Here is a 27,604-nt window from a genome sequence, read left to right as displayed (position 1 = left end):
AAAATGGTGTTTGTACATATTTCCATCAGTTTAACTGCCAGCGCCCAGACTACGTAGTCTGTGTGTGTGTGTGTGTGTGTGTGTGTGTGTGTGTGTGTGTGTGTGTGTGTGTGTGTGTGTGTGTGTGTGTGTGTGTGTGTGTGTGTGTGTGTGTGTGTGTGTGTGTGTGTGTGTGTGTGTGTGTGTAAGAGTGAGTGAGTGAGTGAGTGAGTGAGAACTCCAGACAGACAGATAAGCTTGATGGACTGCCTGCTCTTCTCTATCATCATGCTGTGCTGAGACATTCCTACCTGCCTGTCATTCAGTCAGTCTCTCCAGGGAAAAAGCAGCATTGCACCCCTGGTTCCTGGTGATGGAAGCGGCCTCCCACTTACATGCTAATAAGAGCTGCAGTTGAGGGCTTGGAGCACTCTACCTGCAAATGCCAGCCTCGCCACTTCACACACAAATCTGTGATTCAATCAACAGCACACTCTCCTTCTCTCTCGCTCTCTCTCTCTCTCCTGTGGATGTAGGCTTCCCCTGCTAAGATGAGCTGTGTGGCAGTGAAGGGTTGAGTGGCAGTGTCTAGCTCAGACTGGCTGGTGGCTGGTTACCCGGGGCAACCCTAGCGGTAAGGGGTGGTGGGCATTGTGGATGTGGGCATCACTGTCAGGTAGTTGGAGGGCACGTATCCCCTCTGCCCCCGCACCTCCACCAGGCTCCAGTCACAGCTACCCTTCTTGTCATGGGGTTCCAGGACTCTGATTGGTTCCCCCGCCCTCAGAGAGACCTCGTGACTGCTCCTTGCCATGAAGTCATAGCCTGCGAGCACCTGCAAAGACACCGCAGAGGTCAGAACAGATAGAGCAAACAAGGCTTTAGTAATGAGCATGATGCCCTAGAGATTGATTGTATTTAGCCTGGTGGCCATTAGAAAACACAGCTCACCTCTGGACAACATAACTAGAGAAACATCAGCAGGGCATGTAAGTGCAGGTTAATGGCTCCGCCATGTGGCCTGTGATGGTATTGGACTACTAATTACCATCTGTCTCCTCCAGGGTTAGGCTCACTTCAGAATTAGTCACATGACACAGGGTGTGGAATTTTTATTTAAACAGAGAGGAAGAGGCGAAGTGAGAGGTTTCACGAAAATAAGCAGAAATAAGCACCTGAGAAATTTTTGTATGGAGGTGTTGAATGTTATTTCTAATTTGCTACATGTAAGGCTTACTTGATCAAAAATATGTTTCGTAATGGTTAGGTTGTTACGAATGCACTGATATAAGTGGACGCACATGGCATTTTGGCAACAACAACAAGAAATAGACTACATCGGAGTTGTGCCCGTTGTCTCATCACGGCTATAACCTGTTTTAGCATGGACATTGCCGTTGAAAGAAGTAAACTTGGTGAAGAAGTACACTGGGTGGGGATTCATATTGTTGGGAGCAAATCAGCCAATGAAGAAGAATAAAATGAACTACTTTAAAATTGCCCATGCTGTCACATACGCCAAAATGACACCGATACAAAGGTGAGTCATCCATCTCTATGGCCTGTTGTTCACGGGCCCATCTCACCTTTATTGGCTAGAATGGTCTTGCCTGATCTTGCTTCTTCCCGCCTGCCTTTCATCTTTGAAGACGTGTATTTCCATTGTTAGAGTGGTCACTTGACTATTTTGTGAATATAATAGACAATCTTTAATTTGAGTTTCAGTGACAGGAAATATAATTTAATTAATTGCAATTCAAAGAAGTTCTGCTCAGTCATAGAACATGAGTTTCACTGAATCTGACATGTCACATTACCAGATATCAAAGTAACTTTTTTATCTAAAAAAATAAAGTAAAGACTTTTTCCACTTGGAACCTGTAGGTTTGCTCAACCTTATTCATGGTTTCCTCACACTTGAAAGTGGTGGAATTACGGCGTTTAGTCAAGGTCAGAATCATAGCATGCTATTGTCACACTTAGGTTCAAGGTTAGAATATGATTAGAAAAGGCCATTAAAAAAAGGTAATTATGTTCCATTTATGCATGCTTAACTCAGGTCAGAATTCCCCCCTTACTCTTTTAACCTTAGTGCTTAGAATAGCTAATTATATTTCTCAACAAACAATGCAGTTATATTAGACCCTACCTTATACACTAACTATACCAAACATTAAGAACAACTTACTAATATTGAGTTGCAACCCCCTTTTGCCCTCAGAACAGCCTCCATTCGTTGGGACATGGATTCTACAAGGTGTGGAAAGTGTTCCACAGGGATGCTGGCCCATGTTGACTCTACAAGGTGTGGAAAGTGTTCCACAGGGATGCTGGCCCATGTTGACTCTACAAGGTGTGGAAAGTGTTCCACAGGGATGCTGGCCCATGTTGACTCTACAAGGTGTGGAAAGTGTTCCACAGGGATGCTGGCCCATGTGGACTCCAATGCTTCCCACAGTTGTGTCAAGTTGGCTGGATGTCCTTTGGTTGTTGGACCATTCTTGATAGACATGGGAAACTGTTGAGCGTGAAAAACCCCAGCAGCGTTGCAGTTCTTGACACACAAACCGGTGCACCTGGCATCTACTACCATACCCTGTTCAAAAGGTACTTAAATCATTTGTCTTCCCCATTCACCCTCTGAATGGCACACATACCCAATCCATGTCTCAATTGTCTCAAGGCTTAAAAATCCTTTGTCTCCTCCCCTTCAGCTAGGCCGTCATTGTAAATAAGATTTTTTTTTTCTTAACTGACTGGCTAGTTAAATAAAGGTTAAATAAAAAAATAAACATAAAATCTACACTGAAGTGGATTTATCAAGTGACATCAGTAAGGGATCATAGCTTCAACGTGATTCCCCTGGTCAGTCTGTCACGGAAGAGCAGGTTTCCTAATGTTTTGTACACTCAGTGTATATTTGTGTAGACTACACCTGTTTATAGAATTTTACTGAATTCAATTCTATTCCTTTAATTCAAATTATAATTCTATATCCTGTTTACTGTATATGTGTATTAATTAACCTCTCTTTTGTTTGAGCACCTCCAAATCACTTTGTCATCTCCTGTGAGTATTGTTTTTGCTTATGGTGTTTGCTGGTGGGAAAAGGGGAAACCAAGACAAGTCGCCCATGGGCATACACTACCCGTAGGTAAACTTTGTTAAAAACACTAGTTAGAACTGGGCGGACCACCCACTGTATTTTTGGTTAGTTAGCTGTTGTTAAAGTAGGCTAGTCTAGCTTAGGGGTGTTTTTGCATATTTGTTTATTTCCTTGGGTCCAGCTCAGCCCCTTTTCCTGCTCCCCCCATTACCGTGTGTTTATAAATAAACCCTGAGTTTGACGGTAAGATTTCAGTTGTCCTGGTTATTACGTTCACACTTACTTTGTCACTATTATAATTTACATGAGTTATGTTACGGGTCTCATTATCATCCCCCCCTAGACTGTCGGGCCAAAAGGGATTCGTAACTGTGTGTGTGAGTGTGTGTGTGAAAGACACTCCAACAATGTATGATGATGTTTGAAGAACTAAAACAAATTGATGAATAAAGCACTCAGGAGAAGGTTTGGGGCACTCTGCATTTCAACCTGGCTGACAAGGGCAAGCAGCTCAGAGAGTCACTGACCTGGAGGCAGGGAACTGTCATCGACATAGACCTCAGGAGCCGGGGCTGGGGTGTATCGGGGGTGTAGGAGGGTCGCCTGACGCCAGGCGTGCAGGAGTGTCGTCTGACCCCCCCAGCGTGATCCATGGTAGTGATCAGATGAGGGGATGGGGGAGGGTCCATAGTTACCTGGTGGTAACGTACCAGCTTGGAGGACGGGACGTATCCTCTTGGACCTGGACACAGGGAGATTGGTGTAGATGATTGGAAGACGTGAATTCATAAGTAATTATAATCTGATGAGATGTACAGTATATAAACCACGTTGTCCTATAATTAATCATTAATCTATTTGGCTTGATAGATCTCACTGGCATAGATGAATGGTTCCCATGCAGCAGTAACAGTAAACAACCATTAGGTGTCTCCACCTTAACTGGTGGCGAATGAAGCTGCATTATAAGCATTATGGTTTGGTATTCACTGCTACATTGACAGAATTAAGGAACGACTTTCCTTTTAGAAATGAAAGCTGTTTGTTATTTTAAAGATCAGCCCCTCTAGTGAAAAGGCTAAATGTCTTGGTGGTCTTACCCCCAGCGTCGACCAGCCAGCGTCGTTTGTCCCCCCGTGTGTCCATCTCACTGATGATGGCCACCAGCTCTCCTCTGTTCAGGCTCAGGTCCAGGTCTCTGGTCCCCACCACATGACCCATCAGCTGGTAGATCTTCCCTGAGCCGTGCTTGTCTGTGAGGACCTTCAGACGCTTCTGAGAGCCAGGGCTGAGAGGCTGGGAGGACAGCGTTGTGGTCATTGCACACCAATTGGAAGAGAAGACAAATAGGAAGGGAGGACCTGAATTCGTTCAATAAGAAATGTCAATTCTTTTTTTCCATTGCAAAAATGTGTTAAACGTTTTTCTGAGGTGTGCCCTAATGAACACAACTCTGGTAGAGATATTGGAACTGGTAAGGACCCATCAGGAACATAGTAAAGCAATGGCTTTGACAGCTAGTCATTCACCATGTTCATTATCACTGGTGTTCACCTGCTCAGCTACCAGCCAGGGTGACTTCTAGAGTTTAAATGGCTTCACTATGTCATCTAAGAGTAGCTAATGAAGCGATCCTGTTTCTTTCTAGTACTGTAAGTAGGAGTCATCTCTAGCCACAGATGAGCAGCCCATCCTCCCTAGTGCTGTCATGTATTCCTCTAGACCTGACAGGCTGAGTCTCATTACTATCTCTGGCTATGTCCCAAATCGCACCCTATTCCCTATATAGTGCACTACTTTTGAGCAGGGCTGGTGAACTATATAGGGAATAGGTTGCTGTGGTTCTGTGAGGCCTACAGCCAGGAGAGCTGCTCCTTAACACTGCAGACAGACAAAGTGCAGCTTATAACATGGGCTGTGAGATGTCTAGATTAGTCTGGAAGATGAATCTACACTATTTATCTCTCCACTCCTCCTCCCTCCCCACTCGGCAGTTTCACATTCTCACCAGTTAAAGTAATGAGCAGTGGTGTGGTGATGATAGGAGCCATGAGCTAGCCAGAGTAAAGTTATTGCTGTATTATGACCAAGCTAAATTAATGGTGGTTTCTGTTTCTGACTGGGGGGAAAATGTCATGTAATTTCCAGTATATTTTTGCTAGGGGTTTATCACAGGAAATACGGGTTAATGTTGTGAGTTGTGACATGATGTGTTCTAGTGTGTTGGTTTTGACAAATGGGCTCGTGTTTAGTGTTGTCCCTTCAGGTGACTCACCTTCCTCAGAACCATCAACAGTTAACCCCAAGGCTAGTAGAAATAGCAATCATGATCCAATTCAGGTTATTCCAAACACATAATGCAGCATCAGAACATTGACAGGGAATACAGTAGGTGTAGTATGAATCATCCTGCTGCTATTTGACAAGTCCTGTGGGGCTGTGCATGTGTACACACACTGTCCCTGGCGATGTTACCCAACAACAAGTCCCATCGCCACCAAACAGATTATAGTGGAGCTTCTGTTGAGACTGACCTGGACAATGGGAGCATTGAGTTGGTCCTTCACATTCCAACACAGGCTCTCCAGCCTCCTTGCACCCTCCAGCACCGAACACTCCGCCCACTCCCAGAATGCATTCGGCTCCAGGGAACCGTGAGGGAGCTGCAAAGAGACATAAACAAAATGAGATGAGACAAATAGTCAAGTTTAACTTCAGCAACATCTCTGCTTTTGGTATAGCTCCCACTGAAATCTGATTCTAAAAGTAGTAACAAATACATGAGCATAATGCTACTTCACTAATGTAGCCTTTAGGATCATAGAGAAAATAGGCATCTGTCTGTACCCCCAAAAGAAACATGCTAGTCATCCCCTCTACTCCAGTACTGTATTATTGTGTACCTGTTGGGTGAATCCCTGGAAGAGCTGCTCCATGTCTTTAGCCAGGTCCTTGTGCAGGCAGCTGAAAGCCCCCAGCATGCCCCAGAGCAGGGTGAGGGCCAGGCCGTTGAACTGGGGCAGCTCATTGAGGAGCAGGGTGTTGATGGTCTTATAGGTGTTAGCCACCGCCTGCTCATCGTAGCTCAGACTGGGCTTCTCTTCGATCAGCTCGTAGTCCAGCAGCTTGTCCAGACGCTTACTGATCAGGTTACGAGGCCCCGCCAGGAGCTCTCTCAGGGAACAGATGGGCTTGTGGACCAAAGTCCTCATCCTCTTCTCCTGGAGAGAGAGAGGGGGATGGGATAGAGGGATGAGCGGGGGAGGGGAGTTACAAGTGTGAGGTCCAGACAGCGTAGTCTGAAGCCTGAAGGACAGGCCTGACAAGAAGGAAAGTGAAACTCGTCCATAGGCATAAGTATTTTTCTGATGCCTATTTTTGTGACATAACAACATGGTACTGCAGTTTAACTTACAAATGTAGGAAGTATCCATTGCCTCAGTGCTGTTATGATTTCTTTGTAGCATATAGCAGGCTTCTCACCATCCATGTCAAGATCAAACTCCTCTGGTCGACAGCTAAGAAACCTCTGGAATATAACAATGGAAGGAAAGTTACAACATGAACTAGAATTAGACATGGGGGGAAACGTAAACACAAATCTGTGTGGTAGTGTCAGTAATGCATGGTTTATGAGCGGCAGTGGTGGCTGTGGTTGTTGGCAGTAGGGAGGGACTGCATTCACATATTAGGTGGGGCAGTGAGTAGCAGGCTGAATACTTTAAACTGATTTTCTTACAGTTATATTGTCTCTAAATTGTCAACTGCTCACCACTGAAGAATAAAAAAAGTATTTCAGATCAGAGCTGTAGCCATTCTTTAGTGGAAGAGGATGCCAAGCCAGAAGTGAATGCACTAATTATACGTTGAGTGGAAAGCCACACATAAACAAAGTGATTCCAGTGTTGTCATGGTGATTTTGCTCTGGTCTCCATGACAAAGGGCTAGGGTCAACAAAAGCTCACCTGTAGATGGTCTAGATATGTCTCCACATTTTCATGTAGCACGGTGATACCATTTTCAAGGAGATAGAAAAATCCCTCCAAGGCATCAAACTCCTCATCTACCAGCTGGAATTGAACAGAGGGAAGTTATTAAAGGGACACTTCGAGATTTTAGCAATGAGGTTTTTTATTTACTTCCCCAGAGTCAGATGAACTCATGGAGACCATTTTTACATCTCTGTGTCCAGTATGAAGGAAGTTTGAGGTAGTTTCGTGAACCAATGTTAACTAGCGTTAGCGCGATGACTCAAAGTCTATTGGTATCTGCTAGCATGCTAGTTAGCATTGGCTCTAAAAACTACCTCTAACTTCCTTCATACTGGACACTGAGAAGTAAATAGTGTCTACATGTGCATTTGACTCTGAGGAAGTAGATCAAGGGCCTCATTGCCAAACTCCCAAAGTACCCCTTTAACAGTAAACTCTATAAATCGTAACAGATATTAAAAGAGGAACATTCTAGTAGTTCTACCATCCATAGCTAAAAAGAGACCCAGAGCTTCAGTTAGTGACTTGATGAATAATATGTATAAAAATGTTCGCAAAAGGAACACTCATAACCATGTGAGAATCCTCCAGCATAGCATGAGTCATTGTGTTCAGCGACTCTCTACATACTTTATGTAACAAATGCTCCTCAATGGCATCAAGGTTTACAGCAGGTAAACACTAGTCATATCATTTGTTCTCTTACCACGGTTTCTCTTACTTGTAGAAAGTGTAGCTTCATTTTATAGCTGAGTGATCTTAACAAGGACCGGCACAGACAGTACCTTACCTTTGGTGCAATCCCCGTCTCATGTTTGATGAACTGACTCAGTCTGGCCGTCTTCTTAGCGATGCTGTGGCTGTTCAGACGATTCATCTTATCCCTTATCGTCAGGGTTTCCGTCTTCTTGTATTTGTCGGCTGTGATGACAAGACAACAAATTCTAATATGGGTGTTCAGGAATAAGTGAAGGCAAGGGCCACAATCTACCAATTCCTCGTCCCTGTCTGAATAGTAGAACCAATCACAGGGAATGATTACTAGATGGTGATAGCTAGCTCATGTTCTCACCTACTTCTCTGAAGCGTTTGTACTCATTGATCCTGCAGTTCAGGGCTATGGCGGTGTGGGCAGTTTGCTCCAGAAGAGAGTAGGCTGGGTGCCCAGGCTCTGTGTGTTTCATGATGGTCTGGAGGAGAAGAGGGTAGCGGGCGATCCTCTGGACTGGCATCACCAGGAAGAAGCTCAGAGAGGTGGCATTCACCTCTGGCCTGTACACAACAGTCTCACTTGGTCATACTTCCTGGACTTATAGTGAGAAAACATGGAGGTTCATAACACAATAGAGATGGGGTGTGATATCAAGGCCAGTTTCAGTCGTGGATTTTAATGGGACTTTAGAGACAAAGAATGGCAGGAACAGGAATGCAGAGGGAGATATGAACATACTCTGAGGACTTGATGACTTTCACTATCTCAGTCCACAGGGCATCTTTCTGCTTGTAGCTGTTCTCTAACGCTGTGACGGTGTTGTAGTTGGCCAGGTACTCCTTGTATGCCGACTCCATGTCTGTTGATAGACTGAGGAAGGCATCACCTGAAGGGGATATGAATCAAGTATTCATGAAGTGATATAAATGTACTTGTATGCCTCCCATGTTGTCCTTTATCCATCCCATGGAACACTGCTAAGGTGATACAAATGAATATATAAAGGCGTTTAATTTTGTTGCTGTTGTGTAGTCGTTCTTGCAGGTTTGATCTCTGCAGAAAATATCAATGTTTGAACACCTAGCAGTCCAGGTGCTGAACAAGGTCAACAAATAATGGAAAAAGGGAACTTGGCTCTGTTTGTTTTGTTTGCTCCACATTGAAATATAACCGAGGCTAACAAGGTCCCCACAGAGAGAGACTTTTTGTTTTTCGCTATCTAGCTGACCCATCCAAGCAGCTTGACTGCAAGGGGGACTGTATGTGTAAGTGTTGCTAATAACCATGGTGGAAAATGTACTAATAGGACTTTAATACACACAGCCATGTAGAACACATCATGACAAGCAGCTGGTATCAACAGAGGGGGTGGACATGAGCCTGTTCATGATAGCCTCATAGGATTAGTAGTGCAGGTGCAAATATATTAGTAACTACCCGGGAGTGAAAATCACTAGGTGTATTCCAGCCAAGGAAACTGTACTGATACAGCATTGCACTATTCTTACTACTTACATAGAGTCTCCAGGAAGAGAGGATCATGGGGTGTCAACTGCTTCTGGTCCAGGAGGCTAAGGAGGCGCCCTGACACGTCGATCACCTCCTCTATGTACAGGAACATGCTGTCCAGGTTAGGCAGCTGTGGCTGTGGTAGGAGAGAAGGTACAGACTGACTTTACTGCTCACCCACCACTACATTATCCCCTCCTCCTCTCCACCTCCTCCCTCCATCCTCTCTCCCATATACAATTACATTATCCCCTCCTCCTCTCCATCCTCCTCCCTCCATCCTCTATCCCATATATAATGACATTATCCCCTCCTCCTCTCCATCTCTTTATCCTCCTCCCTCCATCCTCTCTCCCATGTACAATGACATTATCCCCTCCATCTCTTTATCCTCCTCCCTCCATCCTCTCTCCCACATATAATTACATTATCCCCTCCATCTCTTTATCCTCCTCCCTCCATCCTCTCTCCCACATATAATTATCCTTACATTATTCTCCTAACATTATCCTCTCCGTCTCTTTATCCTCCTCCCTCTATCCCACATTATCCTCTCCATCTCTTTATCCTCCTCCCTCCATCCTCTATCCCACATTATCCCCTTCATCATTACAACTGGCTGATGCATAGACAGGCCTGTCTTCCACCCCATAAAATGGGATACCAACCTGTTTTTACGAAACTCCTGTTTTAAGCGTGGCCTTGTAATCAAAGACATTTGATTATATTGAAAAACTTTCCGAGACGTGAAAGGAAATAAAGCATTGTGCTTCAAGATAACCACATCTTAGAGAGCGGTAATTTGACTGTAGTCCCAGTAGGGCCCAGAGTTGTCACTGGTCAGGTTACATGTTCAGGAAACTCTATTAGCCCTATGCAGCATAGTACCTGGAGATTCTGCAGGTTGCTCCTGATGGTGCAGGTGCAGACCTGGAGGAGTCTCAGGTAGTTCCTCTCTGTGTAGACCAGCTCCTCTGTGGCCAGGAGCTGCCTCTGAGCCTCTCTCTCAGCTCTCTCCTCAGCCCTCTCTGATGCATCCTCTGCTGGCTCATCCACAAGCACTGACACTTTTGATAACAGAGACAGATATATAGGGTCCTCCTCTGTGTCCGCTGTTCTCTCTTTCTCCTCCATTCTCAACTCTTGGGCCTCAGCTCTTGGACTTGGAGAAGGAGTATGGTTTCTGGGAGCTGGGGTTGGGGTTGGGGGAGCTGATTCTGCACTCAAGGGGCTCTCCATGCTGGGGCTGTCTGTCGGAGAAAAGGACGTTAGCTCCATGTGAGCCTGAGGTCTGTATCCCACCCAGCAGTAGCAGCCCGTGGCAGTGTTATTATAGCGGGGCTGAATGGCTTATAGGAGACATAAGGAGACTACTTTGCATTGTTGCCTGTCCTCTGAGCTGGAATACGATGTGTTCAAACGAGATGGTCCTGCTCTTAAAAAGCTGTTGCCGCTGAAGCAATTTAATTTGTTAGCAGATTTCAATTAATGTAATACTGCTTAGCTGTTTAAAAGGCAGCCCCTGTGTTTGACTGATTGTGTCAAAGGAATAGTGAGTAAAAACATGTGGAGGGACAGTCATCGGCAGTGACTTCAACATTAATTGTACTTTCAAGTGTGGTTTGGCTGTGATTTACAACCGAACAAAAGTTACCAAAACAAAGTTGTGTATGTATCTGATGAGTCATAATTAACATGTACATTAAAACAAAGACAGAACGATAACAACCCAGGTCTCTGGATTTTTAGTTTAAACATCCAATTAAAATGAATAGTCGCACTGAGCAACAACCTCACCTCAGGCTGAAAATAGAAGTTTCTCAGTGAATGACAGCAGAATAAAGCCATTAAAGCGCATCAATACCTTGAGTAGAGGACTGGGATCAGACGCAGCTCAGCTTGTGGGACAGTGGCTTGTGCTGCTGCATTCGATTGCCTGGCCAACACACAGAAAGACTGGTGTAACTTTTTCCACTCACTCACTAAGAGCTGGGCTTCATGTGGCATGGGTGTGTGAGTGGAGGCTTGTGGGGGGATGGGAGGGTCAGCTGGGCTGGTTGTTAGGGGGAAAGGGTGGAGGCAGGGAGGAGGTGAAAGGCTATAGCAGTGTGGAGGCCAGAGAAGACACAGCACACAGCCTCTCTCTGTGCTGAATCAGCTGATTGAATGCAGCAGCCTGTATAAAGGAAGTGACGCCTGCTCAGGCTAAAGCTCATTGACTGGCCCCCATTTAAGAAGACAGGCTGGCCCGCCAAGTGGAGACAGTGCCACGCCGACTGATGTTTTCTCACAGGAAGTAAAAGCTCCAAGTGAATGGAGTAATTGTAATGATTTTCCGTCTGTAAGAATTTAGACGTGTTCTTTGTGTGGATGTCTCAGCACAAGACAATACAATCATTTGGAGTTTACAGTAAGTATTTAGCATGAGGGTAATGACCTTTTCTCAGATATTTACAGAGGAACAATTCAACTAACTAACACAAATATTTCAGAGGCACTAAGGAACACACAAGTATTGAGGAAACGACGTGTTTGACTGGTTGATTCCGTAGGAATGTGAAACATTCAGGCATGTCTGAGTTGCCAAGGAATGCTGCAGAGCTGGTTTAATTACCTGCGGAGTCATCATTATGCTGACTTGTAGTTTTAAATAAACTAATGACGAAAACTCATTTTTCAATTCAGTATTTCATTTCACAAAATTGTCTACTGTTCACAAAAGATTTGTACAACATGTAACATTGATAACTTACTCTTACCATACACAGGGGTGGACACTTGGATTCCAGGGATAGCAGGAAACTGCATGGCCGATGGGTGGGTCCTAATGACTGGGGGATAAAAATATCTTTCAGATGAGTAAACATCCTCCGCTCTTCACGTCATAATTATCTTCCTTTCTTACTGCAGGTCATGGCCCAGTTCAATGTACAGTAGCAGATTGTTGTAGTACATTAGGCCTACTACCTCTACAGATTGTACTAGACGTAGTACAGTACTAGACTGTAGAAGGATTACAGCAGTAGATTGGCTCTAATAAATTCACATTTCCTTTTACAAAAGTGTATTAACAGTAGATCAGTGATAGATCGGAAACATGGTATGATGTTGTATTACAACACAGTGCAATAAGATATAGCCTAGTCAGATACTTAGTTAGTCACATGAAATATAGATAACAGAAAGAGAAACAGACCTTTGGCTTTAAAGCAACAGCAGCTTATCCTCGCATAAGATGTGGTGCTCCAACTACAAGGTCAGTGCACACACAGAGAACTCTTATCCAAGGGGATAACATTATAATATTTAATAGAGAGAACATACCTTTAGAAATTGTAGCTGTTAGTCTACGGAGGCAGCACTGTCACTAAACACACGCGCGCGCACCTTGTGTGTCTTCCAACCCTCAATCACATGTCCCTTTTCTAAGAACAGGTTCGCCAGGCAAGGCTGACGTCATGTCAGTGCAATGCATTGTAGCCTACTGTTATTTGTGTGTGTATGTGTGTGGATGTCTCAGCACAAGACAATAACATCATATGGAGTTTACAGTAAGTATTTATCATCAGGGTAATGGAATTTGTCAGATATTTACAGAGAAACAATTCAACTAACTGACACACCTATTTCAGGGGCAACAAGGAACACACAAGTATTGAGGAAACTACATACTATCTGCTTGATTCCGTAGGAATGTGAAACATTCAGGCATGAAAGTCTAAGTTTATAACATTGGAATTGGGCCAAGGAATTCTGCAGAACTGGATTAATTACATAATACACTGCTCAAAAAAATAAAGGGAACACTTAAGCAACACAATGTAACTCCAAGTCAATCACACTTCTGTGAAATCAAACTGTCCACTTAGGAAGCAACACTGATTGACAATACATTTCACATGCTGTTGTGCAAATGGAATAGACAACAGGTGGAAATTATAGGCAATTAGCAAGACACCCCCAATAAAGGAGTGGTTCTGCAGGTGATAACCGCAGACCACTTTTCCGTTCCTATGCTTCCTGGCTGATGTTTTGGTCACTTTTGAATGCTGGCGGTGCTTTCACTCTAGTGGTAGCATGAGACGGAGTCTACAACCCACACAAGTGGCTCAGGTAGTGCAGCTCATCCAGGATGGCACATCAATGCGAGCTGTGGCAAGAAAGTTTGCTGTGTCTGTCAGCGTAGTGTCCAGAGCATGGAGGCGCTACCAGGAGACAGGCCAGTACATCAGGAGACGTGGAGGAGGCCGTAGGAGGGCAACAACCCAGCAGCAGGACCGCTACCTCCGCCTTTGTGCAAGGAGGAGCAGGAGGAGCACTGCCAGAGCCCTGCAAAATGACCTCCAGCAGGCCTACAAATGTGCATGTGTCTGCTCAAACGGTCAGAAACAGACTCAATGAGGGTGATATGGGGGCCGACGTCCACAGGTGGGGGTTGTGCTTACAGCCCAACACCGTGCAGGACGTTTGGCATTTGCCAGAGAACACCAAGATTGGCAAATTCGCCACTGTCGCCCTGTGCTCTTCACAGATGAAAGCAGGTTCACACTGAGCACATGTGACAGACGTGACAGTCTGGGGACGCCGTGGAGAACGTTCTGCTGCCTGCAACATCCTCCAGCATGACCGGTTTGGCGGTGTCACAGTCATGGTGTGGGGTGGCATTTCTTTGGGGGGCCGCACAGCCCTCCATGTGCTCACCAGAGGTAGCCTGACTGCCATTAGGTACCGAGATGAGCTCCTCAGACCCCTTGTGAGACCATATGCTGGTGCGGTTGGCCCTGGGTTCCTCCTAATGCAAGACAATGCTAGACCTCATGTGGCTGGAGTGTGTCAGCAATTCCTGCAAGAGGAAGGCATTGATGCTATGGACTGTCCCGCCCGTTCCCCAGACCTGAATCCAATTGAGCACATCTGGGACATCATGTCTCGCTCCATCCACCAACGCCACGTTACACCACAGACTGTCCAGGAGTTGGCGGATGCTTTAGTCCAGGTCTGGGAGGAGATCCCATCCGCCACCTCATCAGGAGCAGGCGTTGTAGGGAGGTCATACAGGCACGTGGAGGCCACACACACTACTGAGCCTCATTTTGACTTGTTTTAAGGACATTACATCAAAGTTATATCAGCCTGTAGTGTGGTTTTCCACTTTAATTTTGAGTGTGACTCCAAATCCAGACCTCCATGGGTTGATAAATTTGATTTCCATTGATAATTTTTGTGTGATTTTGTTGTCAGCACATTCAACTATGTAAAGAAAAAAGTATTTAATAAGAATATTTCATTCATTCAGATCTAGGATGTTATTTTAGTGTTCCCTTTATTTTTTTGAGTAGTGTATATATCTGTGACGATAACTATTTTAATTTGAGAATGTAATTACAGTAAGTAGTCTACTGCTGACAAAAAAGTGTACAATAGTCTCTCGGTCCCATTCTCTCGGCCCACAGGGGTGGACACTTGGACTCCAGGGATAGCAGGAAACTGCATGGCCGTAGTGTGGGTCCTAATGACTGGGGGATAAAAATATATTTAAGACTAGTAAACATCCTCCACTCTTCACATCATAATTATCTTCTTGTTGAACCCTCCCTTTTCTAAGAACAGGTTCGCCAGTCCAAGCTAACATCCCCTCAGTGTGTATTTTTTTCTTGAGATGTCGGGTCACTAACTTTTCCATTCTATTGATTACGCCTGGTAAGTAATGTTGAATTTGACCTAACCTATATGTGCCCCAATTTCAGGAGGTTGATGGCAGTAGCCTGTACTTTTGGGACATCTAGTGGTACTTTTTTCCCTGCCAAAAAATGTAATTGGCCTAAAAAACAAGATTTCAAAATTAGCTGAACCCTAAGTGTGGAGCCCCTTTACTAACCTACGACCTGTATACTAGGAAGCGGCATCGCTTGGTAAAACATCGGGAGCCATTGGGTGTGTTCGATATCACAGCCAAAGGTGCAGGTGACTTCCAACTGACTGATATACAAAAAAAACATGCATCATAACAACTACTCATTAGTTGTAGATCAGTCGGTCACAATTGACCCTTTACGGTTTTGATCATCACAAACACGGCCGTACACTATGGAGCCAGATAGCTGCCAAAAGGTTGAACGTACGTATTGTATAATGACTCTATGGCTGCATGCCTCCAGAAGGGCATCTTCTGAGACAGAGGGGTGCTTTTCCAAAGGCGAAAGGTGCTATGGTGCTGAATGGCGATCACAGCAGTGTAACGATGGAGTGAATAGCCTAAACGGAGACTACCTAAGACCACTGCAAAATAGTTATTGTAAAGTATGGGATAAAGCGTATGCCAGACTTAGCCTACGTTTAAACTCTCCCTTGTTCATTTCAATGTTCATGACCCTATTCATATAAATCATGTCAAATTATTTTAAATTCGTATTAACCCTTCCGACAGAATATACTTTTGGAAAGATTCTATACAAAAATGTTTTGAGTGGCGAAATCTCCAGCTGTCATCAGTACTTAAGTAAAAATACTTTAAAGCACTACTTAATTAAGTAGTTTTTTTAGGTATCTGTACTTTACTTTAATATTTATATTTTTGACTACTTTTACTTCACTAGATTCCTAAATAAAATAATGTACTTTTTACTCCATCAATTTTCCCTCACACCCAAAAAGTTTCAGTGTTTAGCAGGACAGGAAAGTGGTCAAATTCACTCACTTATTAAGAGAACATCCCTTGTCATCCCTACAGCCTCTGATCTGGAGGAGTCATTAAACACAAATGCTTTGGTTGTGTATGACGTCTGTGTGTTGTAGTGTGCCCCAGGCTATCCGTAAATAAAATTACAAAAATAAAATGGTGCTGTCTTATTTTCATACTATAAGCAATTTGAAATTATCTCTACTTTTGATACTTAAGTATATTTAAAAACAAATACTTTTAGACTTTTACTCAATTAGTATTTTTGGGGGTGAATTTTACTTTAGCCATTTTCTAGTATGACAATTGGATACTTTTTCCACCGTGGTGGTCGTACATACACTGGTCAAATGTTTTTGAACACCTACTTATTCAAGGGTTATTCTTTATTTTGACAATTTTCTACAAAGCTGTCATCAATGCAAAGGGTGGCTATTTCAAGAATCTTAAATAAAACATATATTTTGATTTGTTTAACACGTTTTTGGTTACTACATGATTCCATATGTGTTATTTCATAGTTTTGATGTCTTCACTATTATTCTACAATGTAGAAAATAGTACAAATAAAGAAAAACCCTTGAATGTGTAGGTGTTCTAAAACTTTTGTGTAGTGTAATTCATAGATTTGCCAAACATCTATTATTCTGTGTCACACCCTGATCTGTTTCACCTGTCTTTGTGCTTGTCTCCACCCCCCTCCAGATGTCGCCAATGTTCCCCATTATCCGCAGTGTATTTATGCCTGTGTTCTGTGAGGAGTGCTATATGAACGAGTGCCACTTGTAAAGTATAATCAAAGACAGACAGTACAGTATGAATATAGGCAGAAACTGCTTCTCCAATAGAAATCCCCGATCATAGTTGTAGGCGATGTCATGGCTATGTTGGCTAGCTAAGCACATGTGCAGCAACACGTCATTGGGTCTAAAGGTCATCTCTCACCGAACTGCCCATGTGCAGGCCATTGAATCAAAGGCACTCCTTCAATATAAAGTAGTTTTTTACAAAAAATGTTAACATGTCAATTTGTCTCTTTCACAAAGTTGGAGTAATAACAAGTTAGACTACCCTAGACTGCCCTCCCTTCAGCAAATCAGAACACAACTCCATTTTGCTTCTACCGCCCTATAGGCAGAATCTAAAACAGGATGTACCCGTGACAAGAACTATTCAACGCTGGTCTGACCAATCGGAATCCATGCTTCAAGACTGTTTTGATCACGCGGACTGGGAAATATTACAGGTAGCCTCAGAGAATAACATCGATTTATAAACGGATTCAGTGAGTGAGTTTATAAGGAAGTGTATTGGAGATGTTGTACCCAGTGTGACTAATTAAACCTACCCTAACCAGAGACCATGGATAGATGGCGGGATTTGTGCAAAACTGAAAGCACGAACCACCACATTTAACCATGGAAAGATGACTGGGAATATGGCCGAATATTAACAGTGTAGTTATTCCCTCCGCAAGGCAATCAAGCAAGCGAAATGAATAGGGACAAAGTGGAGTCGCAATTTAACAGCAGTGGAGAAACCAGTGGAGAAAGACAATGTGGTGAAGAAGGCGCAACAACGCCACTTCAACCTCAGGAGGCTGGAGAAATTTAGCTTGTCACCTAAAACCCTCACAAACTTTTACAGATGCACACAATTGAGAGCATCCTGGACAACAAGGACAACAACCACCCGAGCCACTGCCTGTTCACCCCGTTACCATCCAAAAGGTGAGGTCAGTGCAGATGCATCACAGCTGGGGCCGAGAGCCTGAAAAAAAAAAGATATATACTATATACAGTTGAAGTTGTAAGTTTACGTACACTTAGGTTGGAGTCATTAGAACTCGTTTTTCAACCACTCCACAAATTTCTTGTTAACAAACTATAGTTTTGGCAAGTCGGTTAGGACATCTACTTTGTGCATGACACAAGTAATTTTTCCAACAATTGTTTATAGACAGATTATTTCACTTATTCACTGTATCACAATTCCAGTGGGTCAAAAGTTTACATACACTAAGTTGACTGTGCCTTTAAACAGCTTGGAAAATTCCAGAAAATTATGTCATGGCTTTAGAAGCTTCTGTTAGGCTAATTGACATAATTTGAGTCAATTTGAGGTGTACCTGTGGATGTATTTCAAGGCCTACCTTCAAACTCAGTGCCTCTTTGCTTGACATCATGGGAAAATCAAAAGAAATCAGCCAAGAAAAATTGTAGACCTCCACAAGTCTGGTTCATCCTTGGGAGCAATTTCCAAACGCCTGAAGGTACGACGTTCATCTGTACAAACAACACTACCTAAATATAAACACCATAGGACCATGCAGCCGCCATACCGCTCAGGAAGGAGACGTCTCCTAGAGTTGAACGTACAATGGTGGGAAAAGTGCAAATCAATCCCAGAACAACTGCAAAGGACCTTGTGAAGATGCTGGAGGAAACAGGTACAAAAGTATCTATATCCACAGTAAAACAAGGCTTATATTGACATACCTGAAAGGCCACTCAGCAAGGAAGACCGACATAAAAAAGCCAGACTACGTTTTGCAACTGCACATTGAACAAAGATCGTACTTTTTCGAGAAATGTCCTCTGGTCTGATGAAACAAAAATAGAACTGTTTGGCCATAATGGCCATCGTTATGTTTGGAGGAAAAAGGGGGAGGCTTGCAAGCCAAAGAACACCATCCAAACTGTGAAGCACGGGGGTGGCAGCATCATGTTGTGTGGGTGCTTTGCTGCAAGCGGGACTGGTGCACTTCACAAAATAGATGGCATCATGAGGATGGGAAATGATGTGGATATATAGAAGCAACATCTCAAGACATCAGTCAGAAAGTTCAAGCTTGGTCGCAAGTGGGTCTTCCAAATAGACAATGAACCCAAGCATGCTTCCAAAGTTGTGGACAAAAGACAACAAAGTCAAGGTATTGGAGTAGACATCACAAAGCCCTGACTTCACACCTATAGAGAATTTGTGGGCAGAACTGAAAAAGCGTGTGCGATCAAGGAGGCCTACAAACCTGACTCTGTTACACCAACTCTGTCAGGAGGAAATGGCCAAAATTCACCCAATTTATTGTGGGAAGCCTGTGGAAGGCTACCTGAAACGTTTGACTCAAGTTAAACAATTTAAAGGCAATGCTACCAAATACTAATTGAGTGTATGTAAACTTCTGAGGCACTGGGAATGTGATGAAAGAAATACAAGCTGAAATAACTAATTCTCTCTATTATTCTGACATTTCATATTCTTAAAATAAAGTGTTGATCCTAACTGACCTAAAACAGGGATTTTTTTACTTGGATTAAATGTCAGGAATTGTGAAAAACTGAGTTTAAATGTATTTGGCTAAATGTTATGTAAACTTCCGACTTCAACTGTATATACTGCATTTTATACCATCTATTGCATCTTGTCTATGCCACACGGTCATCGCTCATCCATATTTTTATATGTAAATATTCTTATTGCATCCCTTTAGATTTGTGTGTATTAGGTAGTTGTTGTGTAATTGTAAGATTACTTGTTAGATATTACTGTACTGTCGGAACTGGAAGCAAAAGCATTTCTCTACACTCGCATTAACGTCTGCTAACCATGTGTATGTGACCAATAAAATTATATTTTATTTGAATAGAGCCCCACATTGGAGGTGTCATAATACCCATAAAACCTAGCGGTCAAACAGGAAAATGGTTCCAATCGTTTTTCCACCATTCATTTTTCCTATGCGCGATTATAGAAACACAAGGTCTGTGTTTTGTGTAGGCTTACCCTGGTCTGATGTAAATCTCTCTCGGACAAGGTGACTTTTATCAATATAGTCAGCTCTATTTACTCTCAGATTTAAAAATGTAAACTTGTCCTACGTTCCAGCCTTATTCTAAAATGTATTAAATAAAAAAATTCCCGCATCAATCAACACACAATACCCCATAATCACAAAGCAAAAACAGGTTTTCAGAAATTGTTGCTGATTTATAAAAAATTTAAAAAATGAAATATCCCATTTATACAAATATTCAGACCCTTTACTCAATACTTTGTTGAAGCACCTTTGGCAGCGATTACAGCTTTGAATCTTCTTGGGCATGATTTTACAAGCTTGGCAGACCTGTATTTGGGGAGTTTGTCCCATTCTTCTCTGCAGATCCTCTCAAACTCTGTCAGGTTGGATGGGGAGCGTCGCTGCACAGCTATTTCAGGTCTCTCCAGAGATGTTCGATCGGGTTCAAGTCTGGGCTCTGGCTGGGCCACTCACGGACATTCAGAGACTTGTCCTGAAGCCACTCCTGCGTTGTCTTGGCTGTGTGCTTAGGGTTGTTGACCTGTTGGAAGGTGAACCCTCGCCCCAGTCTGAGGTCCTGAGCTCTCTCTGGAGCAGGTTTTCATTAAGGATCTCTCTGTACTTTGCTCCACTCATCTTTCCCTCAATCCTGACTAGTCTCCCAGTCACTGCCGCTGAAAAACATCCCCACAGCATAATGCTGCCACCACCGTGCTTGACCTTAGGGATGGTGCCAGGTTTCCTCCTGATGTGACACTTGTCATTAAGGCCAAAGAGTTTAATCATGGTTATATCAGACCAGAAAATCTTGTTTCTCATGGTCTGAGAGTCTTTAGGTGCCTTTTGGCAAACTCCAAGCGGGCTGTCATGTACCTTTTACTGAGGAGTGGCTTCCGTCTGGCCACTCTACCATTAAGGCCTGATGGGTGATAATTTTGAAGGTAAGCGGGGCATATGACATCATCACGTAACTTCAACGATCCACTCCACATTTAATTAAAATGCCTACTGCTTGCAAAATCATTTTGTTCAACTATAAAAAAGTGTTTCCTTGCAGGACAAAGATGGTCCTGACCTTTGCCTAGATTTTCTAGTTTGCTGGCAAGTACTGCAAGCAGAGTCTCAATTGGGAGTTTGTCCCATTTTGGGAGAATATCACAACCATAGAGAGCTATGGGTTCTATAACTGATTTAAGTATTCTCTGACTGTACCACTCTAACTGATTGTATCCACTCTAAATCGCAGCTGTATCCACTCTAAACCACAGCTGTATCCACTGTAAACCGCAGGTGTATCCACTCTAAACCACAGCTGTATCCACTGTAAACCGCAGCTGTATCCACTGTAAACCACAGCTGTATCCACTCTAAACCGCAGCTGTATCCACTCTAAACCACAGCTGTAGCCACTGTAAACCACAGCTGTATCCACTGTAAACCGCAGCTGTATTCACTCTAAACCGCAGCTGTATCCACTCTAAACCACAGCTGTATCCACTGTAAACCGCAGCTGTATCCACTCTAAACCACAGCTGTAGCCACTGTAAACCACAGCTGTATCCACTGTAAACAAGCAGCTGTATCCACTCTAAACCACAGCTGTGTCCACTCTAAACCACAGCTGTATCCACTCTACACAGCTGTAGCCACTCTAAACCACAGCTGTATCCACTCTAAACCACAGCTGTGTCCACTCTAAACCACAGCTGTAGCCACTCTAAACCGCAGCTGTATCCACTCTAAACCACAGCTGTATCCACTCTAAACAGCAGCTGCATCCACTCTAAACAGCAGCTGTATCCACTCTAAACCACAGCTGTATCCACTCTAAACCACAGCTGTAGCCACTCTAAACCACAGCTGTAGCCACTCTAAACCACAGCTGTAGCCACTCTTTCAGGCCATTGACACCACAGCTGTAGCCACTCTTTCAGGCCATTGACACCACAGCTGTAGCCACTCTTTCAGGCCATTGACACCACAGCTGTAGCCACTCTTTCAGTCCATTGACACCACAGCTGTAGCCACTCTTCCAGGCCATTGACACCACAGCTGTAGCCACTCTTCCAGGCCATTGACATCACAGCTGTAGCCACTCTTTCAGGCCATTGACACCACAGTTGTAGCCACTCTTCCAGGCCATTGACACCACAGCTGTAGCCACTCTTCCAGGCCATTTACACCACAGCTGTAGCCACTCTTTCAGGCCATTGACACCACAGCTGTAGCCACTCTTCCAGGCCATTTACACCACAGCTGTAGCCACTCTTTCAGGCCATTGACACCACAGCTGTAGCCACTCTTTCAGGCCATTGACACCACAGCTGTAGCCACTCTTCCAGGCCATTTACACCACAGCTGTAGCCACTCTTTCAGGCCATTTACACCACAGCTGTAGCCACTCTTCCAGGCCATTTACACCACAGCTGTAGCCACTCTTTCAGGCCATTTACACCACAGCTGTAGCCACTCTTTCAGGCCATTTACACCACAGCTGTAGCCACTCTTCCAGGCCATTGACACCACAGATGTAGCCACTCTTCCAGGCCATTGACACCACAGCTGTAGACACTCTTCCAGGCCATTGACACCACAGCTGTAGCCACTCTTCCAGGCCATTGACACCACAGCTGTAGCCACTCTTCCAGGCCATTGACACCACAGCTGTAGCCACTCTTCCAGGCCATTGACACCACAGCTGTAGCCACTCTTCTAGGACATTGACACCACAGCTGTAGCCACTCTTCTAGGCCATTGACACCACAGCTGTAGCCACTCTTCCAGGCCATTGACACCACAGCTGTAGCCACTCTTCTAGGCCATTGACACCACAGCTGTAGCCACTCTTCCAGGCCATTGACACCACAGCTGTAGCCACTCTTCTAGGCCATTGACACCACAGCTGTAGCCACTCTTTCAGGCCATTGACACCACAGCTGTAGCCACTCTTTCAGGCCATTTACACCACAGCTGTAGCCACTCTTCCAGGCCATTGACACCACAGCTGTAGCCACTCTTCCAGGCCATTGACACCACACCTGTAGCCACTCTTTCAGGCCATTTACACCACAGCTGTAGCCACTCTTCCAGGCCATTGACACCACAGCTGTAGCCACTCTTCCAGGCCATTGACACCACAGCTGTAGCCACTCTTCCAGGCCATTGACACCACAGCTGTAGCCACTCCTCTAGGACATTGACACCACAGCTGTAGCTACTCTTCCAGGCCATTGACACCACAGCTGTAGCCACTCTTCCAGGCCATTGACACCACAGCTGTAGCCACTCTTCCAGGCCATTGACACCACAGCTGTAGCCACTCTTCCAGGCCATTGACACCACAGCTGTAGCCACTCTTCTAGGCCATTAACACCACAGCTGTAGCCACTCTTCCAGGCCATTGACACCACAGCTGTAGCCACTCTTCCAGGCCATTGACACCACAGCTGTAGCCACTCTTCCAGGCCATTGACACCACAGCTGTAGCCACTCTTTCAGGCCATTGACACCACAGCTGTAGCCACTCTTTCAGGCCATTTACACCACAGCTGTAGCCACTCTTTCAGGCCATTTACACCACAGCTGTAGCCACTCTTCCAGGCCATTGACACCACAGCTGTAGCCACTCTTCCAGGCCATTGACACCACAGCTGTAGCCATCCTAAACGAGGCTGTATTATTTTACTGTAGTTGTTTCAAAATCGACATGGTTTTTCATTTTGAATAAAAAATTGAGCAATAGTCAAATATACTATGGTATATAATCATAATAATTCATTCCAGATCAGGTAATAGTCCTAGTGGAGGTCTTTGAAATAAACATATTGTTATAATTTATCCAAATCTAGTTTTTTTTATTCTACCTAATCATTTCTTTAATGTTTGCAGGAGTGAAAACAGATGTTGTCTGTCTCTGACCATGCATGGCTCATATTCATGGAACATTTTAAGACAAATAGGCCAACCCTTTCTGAGTGTTTCCTCATGGAGCATCACTCTGTTCCATTGCAGGGGAGTTCAGCATGTGGTCAAGAGTGAGCGACAGGGGAATGGTGTACTTTGTGTATCAACCCCCCTTCCCTACCACTAAACTCCATCCATCTGTCAGATGAAAAAAACAGCGCGCTTTTTGACAAACTGTACTCCTCGCAAGTCAGGACTTAGGGGTATGTAAATTAAAATGTAGTATGTGAAAACTGACATGCATAACAGTACATGGAACTGATTTATTCTTCATATAGGATAGTATTACTTAAGTACTGTACAATGCTCAGCGAAGACCCCCAATGTATTTACACTCAATGCATTGCAATACAATTAGGCCTACACATGAATTCCTATGAGTTGTATATACTCATACTCATTAGCTTTGAAGGCAATAAGCAACAGCATGGAAATATACATTTGTCCATGTCTTTGGTCCATATCAGGTGAGTATTTTCCAGTGTCTCCTTCAGTGCATATTCAATAATATTCCAGAAGGGGGCAGTAGAGGTTTGCAACAGAGCCATCCGTCTTGATTTGTGGCTCATAGATTTAACTGGAGTGACTTTAGACGCTGTTTCTTTCATGAACTAGTGGCAGTTTATAAGGGATTATAGGATTATGGTTAACAATGCTCCATTTATTTTCATATTCTGGAACATATTCTTCTCGTTGTGGACGAATATTACGTCCGGGCCCCAGTCAGTCAGTGTGAGAACATGCCAAGTTGTGCAAGGCTGAGGGGCCTGTTGAAGTAGTATGGCTAAGGACCAGAGGGACCAGAAGGTCCATCACCTACATATGTTCAAACATGCTCACACATGCAAATGCCCTTCAATTCAACACAGAGCTCAAACAGCCGGACGGTGGCCGTGCTGATTGACGGGCACCGGTCTATCACAGCACATCTCTGCATGGCTTTGAATTCTGCCTCGCACTCCAACAAAGGTATGTTCCACATTGGGTGCCTGTCTGCAAGGGAGGCTCAGAACCTTTAGGCTTTTCTGGTAGTGCTTGAAATAAAAGATACTCAGAGTATTCATAGTGAGGAGGGCTACTTGTGTGATCTCTGTGAATAAAGATGTCCCAGATTAAGAAACAGGAGGATAATTTGTGTGATCTCTGTGAATAAAACTGTCCCAGATTAAGAAACAGGAGGACAGTTTGTGTGATCTCTATGGATAAAACTGTTCCAGCTTAAGAAAAAGGAGGACAACTTGTGTGATCTCTGTGGATAAAACTGTCCGAGAATAACGAACACTAGGGTAGTATAGTGTGATATCAGAGAGATTGGGAACGTATTGATGGCCAGTAACCTGGGGCTCTATTGTAGTAACCTGGGGCTGTATTTTAGTACCCTGGGGCTGTATTTTAGTGACCTGGGGCTTTATTTTAGTACCCTGGGGCTTTATTTTAGTACCCTGGGGCTGTATTTTAGTAACCTGGGGCTGTATTTTAGTAAGCTGGGGCTGTATTTTAGTAACCTGGGGCTGTATTTTAGTAACCTGGGGCTGTATTTTAGTAACCTGGGGCTGTATTTTAGTAACCTGGGGCTGTATTTTAGTACCCAGGGGCTGTATTTTAGTAACCTGGGGCTGTATTTTAGTACCCTGGGGCTGGGGCTGTATTGTAGTAACCTGGGGCTGTATTTTAGTACCCTGGGGCTGTATTTTAGTAACCTGGGGCAGTATTTTAGTAACCTGGGGCTGTATTTTAGTAACCTGGGGCAGTATTTTAGTAACCTGGGGCTGTATTTTAGTACCCTGGGGCTGGGGCTGTATTGTAGTAACCTGGGGCTGTATTTTAGTACCCTGGGGCTGTATTTTAGTAACCTGGGGCAGTATTTTAGTAACCTGGGGCTGTATTTTAGTAACCTGGGGCAGTATTTTAGTAACCTGGGGCTGTATTTTAGTACCCTGGGGCTGTATTTTAGTAACCTGGGGCTGTATTTTAGTAACCTGGGGCTGTATTTTAGTACCCTGGGGCTGTATTTTAGTAACCTGTGGCTGTATTTTAGTAACCTGGGGCTGTATTTTAGTAACCTGGGGCAGTATTTTAGTAACCTGGGGCTGTACTGTAGTAACCTGGGGCTGTACTGTAGTAACCTGGGGCTGTATTTTAGTAACCTGGGGCTGTATTTTAGTAACCTGGGGCTGTATTTTAGTAACCTGGGGCTGTATTTTAGTAACCTGGGGCTGTATTTTAGTAACCTGGGGCTGTATTTTAGTAACCTGGGGCAGTATTTTAGTAACCTGGGGCTGTATTTTAGTAACCTGGGGCTGTATTTTAGTAACCTGGGGCAGTATTTTAGTAACCTGGGGCTGTATTTTAGTACCCTGGGGCAGTATTTTAGTAACCTGGGGCAGTATTTTAGTAACCTGGGGCTGTATTTTAGTACCCTGGGGCAGTATTTTAGTAACCTGGGGCTGTATTTTAGTAACCTGGGGCAGTATTTTAGTAACCTGGGGCTGTATTTTAGTACCCTGGGGCAGTATTTTAGTAACCTGGGGCTGTATTTTAGTAACCTGGGGCAGTATTTTAGTAACCTGGGGCTGTATTTTAGTAACCTGGGGCTGTACTGTAGTAACCTGGGGCTGTATTTTAGTAACCTGGGGCTGTATTTTAGTAACCTGGGGCAGTATTTTAGTAACCTGGGGCAGTATTTTAGTAACCTGGGGCTGTATTTTAGTAACCTGGGGCTGTATTTTAGTAACCTGGGGCTGTATTTTAGTAACCTGTGGCTTTATTTTAGTAACCTGGGGCTGTATTTTAGTAACCTGTGGCTTTATTTTAGAAACCTGGGGCTGTACTGCAGTAACCTGGGGCTGTATTTTAGTAACCTGGGGCTGTATTTTAGTAACCTGGGGCTGTATTTTAGTAACCTGGGGCTGTATTTTAGTAACCTGGGGCTGTATTTTAGTAACCTGGGGCTGTATTTTAGTAACCTGGGGCTGTATTTTAGTAACCTGGGGCTGTATTTTAGTAACCTGGGGCTGTATTTTAGTAACATAGGGCTGTATTTTAGTACCCTGGGGCTTTATTTTAGTAACCTGGGGCTGTATTTTAGTAACCTGTGGCTGTATTTTAGCAAGTGTTGGTCAATTTCTTCAACAAATGATCAGATATATATCATTATCAAACATACATTAGTAATGGAAAGGAAACGCAGACTCTTTGCTTAAGTATTTAAATTATATTTTAGTAATACAATTGTAGGCAGAAGTTGGTACAGAGTACAGTATATGATAGCTCTCCCCAGGTTCTGCAAAATATCTAAGACATCCTGTAACTCATGTAGCCTCTCCCAGTCCTCCTTGCGTGAGTTTCCCTGGCAACAACATTTTAATAAATCTAACCTCCCCCTGACAGCAGCAACTATCTTATCAGCTATTAAAAGCTCAGAAGTGGGTTTGACCGAAACTTGAGCTTTCATCACAAGTATAGGGTCATAACAAGGTGAACGAGTCCAAGCATCTTCTGACAGGTGGCTGTTTTCATCAGGCCTGTGGCAGCCTTGTGTTCTCAGAAAACCACTCGTATTCTCAGAACCTCAGATAGCCATGTGGGGCCCAGACAGGAGGAGTATGTATGAATGTAGGCGGTTTCCGCCTTCTGATGATGTCTGAAGGGCACAACACTCAAAACAGGTATTAATACACACACAGAGGTTTCCTAGAAGAGGAGACCTTACAGTTTATCATAACACAATTTATTAACCCTTTAAAGGTAAGAGGCCTTGGTTTAACCCTCTTCACAACTTGGGATTGTATTTTAGTACCCTGTGGCTGTATTTTAGTACCCATGTGCTGTATTTTAGTACCAAGGTGCTGTATTTTAGTACCCAGGT

At 44.0% G+C, this 27,604-nt stretch overlaps 1 protein-coding gene across 1 annotated transcript; it reads right to left on the bottom strand.

The window, feature by feature from the left end:
- Positions 1-206: 206 nt before the first annotated feature.
- Positions 207-12,131, bottom strand: LOC139390994 (rho guanine nucleotide exchange factor 37-like). Its single transcript, XM_071138448.1, has 14 exons — positions 12,058-12,131; positions 11,163-11,234; positions 10,187-10,548; positions 9,305-9,434; positions 8,528-8,675; positions 8,150-8,349; positions 7,868-7,998; positions 7,051-7,155; positions 6,501-6,614; positions 5,989-6,306; positions 5,620-5,748; positions 4,186-4,381; positions 3,613-3,827; positions 207-814 (listed from the first exon to the last, which is right to left on the bottom strand). Exons 3-14 carry the CDS (start codon positions 10,535-10,537, stop codon positions 608-610), a joined length of 2,244 nt encoding a protein of 747 aa, XP_070994549.1. The 5' UTR covers positions 10,538-10,548; positions 11,163-11,234; positions 12,058-12,131; the 3' UTR covers positions 207-607.
- Between the last annotated feature and the right edge of the window lie 15,473 nt (positions 12,132-27,604).

Source organism: Oncorhynchus clarkii, chromosome 31 (genome assembly GCF_045791955.1).
Source record: "Oncorhynchus clarkii lewisi isolate Uvic-CL-2024 chromosome 31, UVic_Ocla_1.0, whole genome shotgun sequence".
Taxonomy (NCBI): domain Eukaryota; kingdom Metazoa; phylum Chordata; class Actinopteri; order Salmoniformes; family Salmonidae; genus Oncorhynchus; species Oncorhynchus clarkii.
The sequence above is the reverse complement of the archived record's forward strand: the minus strand, read 5'-3'. Positions and strand labels throughout refer to the sequence as shown.